Source organism: Nicotiana tabacum, chromosome 20, assembly GCF_000715075.1.
Source record: "Nicotiana tabacum cultivar K326 chromosome 20, ASM71507v2, whole genome shotgun sequence".
NCBI lineage: Eukaryota > Viridiplantae > Streptophyta > Magnoliopsida > Solanales > Solanaceae > Nicotiana > Nicotiana tabacum.
In genome coordinates, this window is record NC_134099.1 from 9,227,506 (window position 1) to 9,234,257 (window position 6,752).

Sequence of the window (6,752 nt, forward strand, 5' to 3'; positions counted from 1 at the left end):
AAGAATGATGGCATTCTTCAAGACATGATGCACCTTCTCTAATCCAAAACCCAACCCTCTAGTTCTTCCAAGCCTTTACTTCCTGAACCTTGTCTAGACCTTTCAGTGAACCAGATTAGGGATTTTTCTTGTTTTGCTCATGTTTTGACTATTTTTGTTTGTTTTTGTGGATTGTGGCAGAATCATATTTTCTATCAATGAAGTTTGTTGTTTTTTCTCTTGATTGATTGTTTATATTTCCTTGATATTTTGAATATGTTTGGTTGATTACTGATGATTAATCCATGATTGCACTTGCAGTTGCCCTAGTGGCCATGAGTAATTGTTTAATATCTGGGAATCACACTTTGTTTATGCAACTTTGATGCCAAAAGGGGGAAGCGATATTGTTCTTTATATTCTGAAAAAAGTGATGTTTATAACCTAATGAACATGGTCTTTGATGACAAGTGAAAACATTTCTAACTTTGCATTGATGTTTGAGCTGAGTTATGACATGGCCTAAGTGAGTGAAAAGCACAGAGTTTGTCATCATTAAAAAGGGGAAATTTGGCCCAAGTAAAGGTTAGTTTTGAAGACTCACAAAGGAACTCAGACATGGACCAGGTCCATCCTAGTGAACCACAGATATGGTCAACTCAAGCCTGTTAGATGCATGTGAAGGAGATAAATCTCACTTACCAGAAATGATATCTCCTGATCCTGATAGAAAAGGTTGCATATTGGATAAGGAGAAAGACTCCTGACACAAAGAGAACACGGTTTACGAGATGGATAGAGTTAGAGGATGAGACCAACTAGAACTCTTCCACCAAGGAAGAGTAGCATCAGTATTCTAGTCAATCTCTACTTACTAACTCCATATATATCAGTGTTGTTCTCTTTTACAGGTAACACACATAAGCAGAAGTTAAACGTGAATTGAGAGCAAAATAGCAAGGCAATTTTGCAAGCAATTTATGTGTGATTCAAGCGTGCAAACCTGAAGCTACTTGAAACAGAAAGAAGAACCAGTTCCAGGTGTCTGTCTTTTATCCTAGTTCAATTGTAGTAGGTGGTTTTATATACGTGGTGGATCTAAAACAAACCATAGCAATTTGTATGGCTAAAAATCATCTCATTAAAAGTAGAGAGAAAAATTTAAAGTTGAACTATTACTAAATATAAAAAGGTGTTATTCTTTTTTACGAGTAATTAAAAAGGAAAGATTGTCACAAAAATTGGAGTAAAATAAGCATTATTTTAGGTAGAAGTTCAAGGTCGACCTAACCCCACACCATAATAGGAGCAATTTTTAAAAAACCCTAAATCAACTCTTTTGCAGACTTAGGGTTTTACAGACTTAGGGTATTTGTGATAGGAAGTGATAGGAAAAAACCATCTCTATCTAAAATCCTCCTCATTCTCTCTAGGAAGAAGGGTGAATAGTAATTCCCTCACTATTCACGCGCCTCAACTCCGGCATCCGATGGTGGATCTTTGCAAAGTTGGTGTCAAAAGAAGCATCTAGTCTTTGCGCACAAACCCCATTTGTTTTCATCCTCAAATCCATAGCCATTTGTAAGAGATCTTGAATTTTAGTTTGCGGTTACTGTAGCAGACAGCTCTTTTTCCAGATTTTTCAATATTTTATCGTTAACGTTTGCTCTTCACGTCAATGATATGGTGTTGTCTTGAGCAGCCATGGATGTTGTCGTCTCTCCCCAGCTCCAAGCTATGGGAGAGCCATCTAAAATCATCCCTCCAATCCTTAATAACTCCATAAACAATAAACCCAATTCATATGCAACAAGTTTGATCCATAAACAAACAACTGGACAAGTTATAAAAACAATCTTGAAGCCAAATGAAGTAGTTCATGGAATCCCAACGTTATAGTTTACAATGGAGGAACGGGAAGACTTTTCAAGGGAGGAAGGTTTAAATCAAGCCATTGTAGTGAAGGTTTCTCCTAATGCTCCACAATTGCAAGAATTGCGTACAATCCTTCCAAAACAGTTTGGCGTCAAAGGCCACTGTTCGATTGGACTTCTTGCGCAAAGACAGATTCTCGTTCATCTGGATCAATATGAAGACTTTGTAATTTGTCTTGCAAGGTCAGTTAGTTATTTTTCGAACAAAGGAAAAGAACATAAGGTTAGAGTGTTTCCATGGACGATTGGATACAATCCAAAAGAAGAGACATCTATGGCAGCGGTATGGATTTCGTTTCCAAGTTTACCCCCTGAGTTGTTTGCTAGGTGTGCCTTAATGTCTATTGCAATAGCTGTTGGAAAGCCTATTGCTATTGATAAGGTTACTCAACTTAGATCTAGAACTAGTACAGCCAGGGTCAAAGTGATTCTGAATATTTTGGACAAACATCCAGAACAAATAAGGCTCAAATATGTTGATAGAGGAACTGGAAAGATTGTTGAACAGCTTCAACAAGTTACGTATGATAATTTACCTTTGTATTGTAACCAATGCAAGCATCAAGGACATTACGAATATATATGTCGCATCCTTTTAGGAAAAAAAACCAGTAACACATGATGAACAGTTGGAGGATGAAATGGATGCAACAGGTGTGATGGAGAAACTACAGGGTGATGCACGGGACTATTTAAATTCAAAAAGAGCTAGCCAACTGTTGATTGAAGGACCTGGAAAAAATATAATTTCTGGGCAGCAAAATAATTTGAAGGCCACTGTGAATGATAGTAGTAAAGAGGTGGTTGTGAACAAGACAATTGAGGACATACAGGTCCAACAAGTGCAATATCAAGCTGGGAAAAAAGTTGAGGGTGTAGTCGTGAACCAGTTGATTTTGCATCCCAATGGAGGACAACAAAGTGTTAATGTTAATGAAAATGCTAATGGCTATTTAGTTTTGGCTAATGTTGGACAAAAGGGGGATGGTGAAGGAATTCATGCTGGTAAACAAGGGATAGCAGTAGGTGATACATCATCTCCTATGAAAGCCAAACCTCCAGCTGACATCCCTGCTGCAACAGTTTTTGAACGAATGAATGCAGCAACAACTGGTGCTTTGAAGGCTACTAGTTATTCAGCTGTTACTTTATCTGGACAGAATCGTCAAGGGGCAGGAGATGTTGAAAAAGATGTAAAAGTTCCTAATACTATAGGGTCAAATATGGAGATTAATGTTGCACTGAATACAACAGTGGATAGAGCTGCATTTACCTTTGTTAATATAGATATTGTAGCACCTATGGAACGTGTAGAAAAATGTCCAAATCCTAAGAAGGTGGATAAGAACGCTGATACACTAAATGCAGCTAGAAAATTTGAAGAGCAGGGATTCACTACTGATGCTCGAAATATGGATGATGCAAGGGTTAATGCAATAGAAAGAACTAGGCAGATTCTGCAGATTACTGATGATAATGCATTAGCTTCAGCTTTTCTGAACAATGCAATAGTAGCAGGTGCACAATTTAGTTCATCTGCTAATGTTGAATCAGCTGCACAAGCAGCTTGTTTAGATGTTGCTTCTGTTGTGGGATCAGGTGTTAAAGTAGAGTATCAACATGGGCAACAATCACAGAATATAGGTTGGTCAGTTGTGCATCGATCACCTAGCAAGAAGGAGGCTTCAGATATTAAATTACTGGAAAGGGCAGCAGAAACTTTCAAGTGTTATAACTCTTTTGATGATTTGCTCAATGTCCATGAGCAAGGTGAGAAGGAAGCTAGGAATATATTGCAACTGGTGCAGGGTGACACAGGTTTAAATGATCAACTTGGGATTGCAACAGATAAAAATCACATTGTTGAGGCAAGTCAAGTACATGATGATCCTACAACAACAATGCACATTTCCAATACAGAGCTAGCTAAAATGGTAGAGAATGCCCAAGCAACTATGATGATGAACACAACTCCAAAAAATGGGCAACCACAACCTTTACGCAGTAATACGCAACAGCAAAATTCCAAGAACATAGGTGATCGTCTCACTATTTCGAAGGATATTTTTCGTGTTGATAAGCAAAAGGCAGAGGCACACAGTTCAAATGCACCTACAATGCATTTTTCCAACCCTCAAGTAGAACAAATCATCAAAGATGCTCAGAATGAAATGATGAAAAATTCTACTGTTGTGAAACAACCTGTGGTCACTTTGAACACCTCCGTATATGATATCCCTTCTCAATCTGCGGAGTCATTTGGGAATTAGAAGGTGAATCTAGGCAGTTTATGTTGTCAACGGGGAATAACAACGAGGTTATACAAACAAACGTGAGGCTTAAGGCTATTACATCCAAACTGTGGCAAGATCAATGAGACGAAGATGAAGAGGAAGACTGGGGCGATGGTTTTGCAGGATACTCAGCTGAAGAAGGTGACAAGAAGGTGGATCAGGAGAGTGTAGGTGAGGATCTTGACTCTCTAGTTAAGTCAAAGTCTCATGGGAAAATTGCAGCAGTCCCCACGAGCAAATTAAACCTCCATGCTCCTGCATTTATTCCCAGAATGTCTCCTAGTGCTGCAATTCAAAATGCCCCGCTGGAATTTTGCCTCAACATGTAGCAACTTCTTCCAAGCAGCTTACTATAAGTGCTAAGAGTTGTTCCCCAAATACAAATCCAAGTCAAGATGCAACAGCAGGTACAAGGCAGACTGTTAAAGCTGCACATCCTACAGCTAATCGGGCAAAAACTAGGCAGCAGCAACTGGTCACCACTAAACCAGTTATTTCAGAGGAGGAGAGAAAGTTTTTGGAAGCTATGGTAAGTTCCATACCTCTAAATTCTATTACATCTAGCACAGGTCCTGTAGGTAGGAATAACAACAAATTACAACACATTGGACAACAACAAAGTAAGGCAATAGTGGCAACTGGAGAATCTGCCTTGGTGTCACTAGATACGATTCAAAATGAACCACAACCTGTGAATTTAGGGAGAGAGTTTTTTGAACAAGGAGAAGAAGATGCAATGTTACAACAGTGTAGAGAAGAGGCGGCAAGAAAAAAGGATTTATTACCAATGCATAGTGAAAAAGTTTGCAAATCTCATACAAGGAAAAATAGTTGGGATGACAAGGTTAGTGATTTTTTAAATGTTAGGCGACCTCCAATGAGAGTTGCCAAACAAAAGAAGGCCGCCCCAACTACATCAACAAAGTCCAATCGTTCAAAAAAGAAATCATGAATTTTGAATACATCTTGAAGAATTGGGATTGTGATGAAAAAGAGTTACAAATTGAAGAAACAACATTTTAATTCCTTCATCATTTTATTCTACCATTATGTTAGTATACTCATTTGTAATATCATCACAGAGTATGTTATAAACTCTGTGATGATCATTAAATATTTGGTTCTTTCTAGTTCTTTCTTTTTACATGTTTGTTAGTAAGCGAGGCTTTTTATTTGCCTCAATAGGATTAGTAAGGTAAGGTTTAGCCCGGTTTGTGTTGCCTTGGTCCTATACCTTTGGAAAAATATCCACACGACTATGAGATTATATGCCCTCGTGAGACGTTGCTGACAGCTACACCATGAATCCTCTGCATGAGGCTGTCATCATTAGGCAGTGTGAGGCGCAGAGGAGTGATTATATAGCCAAGGCATATGGATAACAATATCGGTGCTATTGTCCCCTTTATTTGTACTTTTCCTATTTGTTGTATTTTTCTGTTCTTTTATTAATAAAAAACTTAGCTTTAGGCGCTTGCCTAGTGGATTGCCAAAAAAACAAATACAAATTAGTCAATAATCCAAAGGAATAGTACTTTTTAACGATAATTGCTTATTATCGTTTTCAGTGTTTCTATTCAAATATATAATTGTTTATTTATAAAAGGAATTAGTTTCCACATTTAGAAATATTTTCCATATTTAGAACTTATGAACTAAGAATTTACAATTAGTTAACCTAAACGTGCTCTTAATAAGAAAAAAGAAAAGAGAATAACCTAAGTCCCTAACTATTCACATAGAATTTAGTCTTCGTCTGTCACAACCAAGTACACAATGGAAGAGAACAAGATTGTTGCCATTAGTAATAAGTCATATATTCCCCAAGAGATTGTGTTCGATATTCTCATTAGGGTTTTCGCCAAGTCTCTGCTACGTTTTAGGTGCGTTTCTAAATCCTTTCGCTCCCTTATATCACAACCTTTATTCATTGAAGCACATCAAAAAGCTTGTTCCGTCTCTCAACTCATTGTCAGTTTTCCAGCTTCGACTCGTAAAGCTATTATCTATAAGTTAGTCCAGAAAATAGAAGATGGTCAATTCCAAGCTTTACCGTTCCAATACTTGAATGAGCCATGTTTCTCTATGCTCGACTCTCTGGAATCTATCAACGGCTTAGTTTGCCTATGGAACGACGATGAAGATGTTGCAATTTGCAATCCTTTCACAAAACAAGAATGTCTTTCTTCCTAAGTCCACTATAAAATTTCGTAGTTGGACTACGTATATTCGATGCTCCTTAGGTTTTGATCCCACGACCAAGAAACTTAAAGTTTTGAAGGCATACTATGTTTCGGATGAAAAGGGAAATTATAAAGTGAGACATTGGATTTTCACTCTCGGCATAGACAAATCATGGAGAAAAATTCGTGGTTGGGATAACTTTTTTCCTGATAAGAACATTTGTGTGTATGTTAACGGGGTCATTTATTTCGTAAATGTATATACATTAGGACGTGAGATAGCTGCATTCAACGTTGGAGATGAAAGTTTTAGAATGATCGCATTCCCTCGTGGAGTATCGTCGAGCATTTGACATTGTTCA

At 37.7% G+C, this 6,752-nt stretch overlaps 1 protein-coding gene across 1 annotated transcript; it reads left to right on the forward strand.

Moving 5' to 3' along the window:
* Positions 1–5,983: 5,983 nt before the first annotated feature.
* Positions 5,984–6,400, forward strand: LOC142174222 (putative F-box protein At2g02030). The gene has a single exon (XM_075240016.1). It carries the CDS (start codon positions 5,984–5,986, stop codon positions 6,398–6,400), a length of 417 nt encoding a protein of 138 aa, XP_075096117.1.
* The last annotated feature ends 352 nt before the right edge of the window (positions 6,401–6,752 follow it).

Coding starts and splice junctions, on each gene's coding strand:
- LOC142174222 (XM_075240016.1), top strand. CDS start 5,984: ATGGAAGAGAACAAGATTGTTGCCATTAGTAATAAGTCATATATTCCC.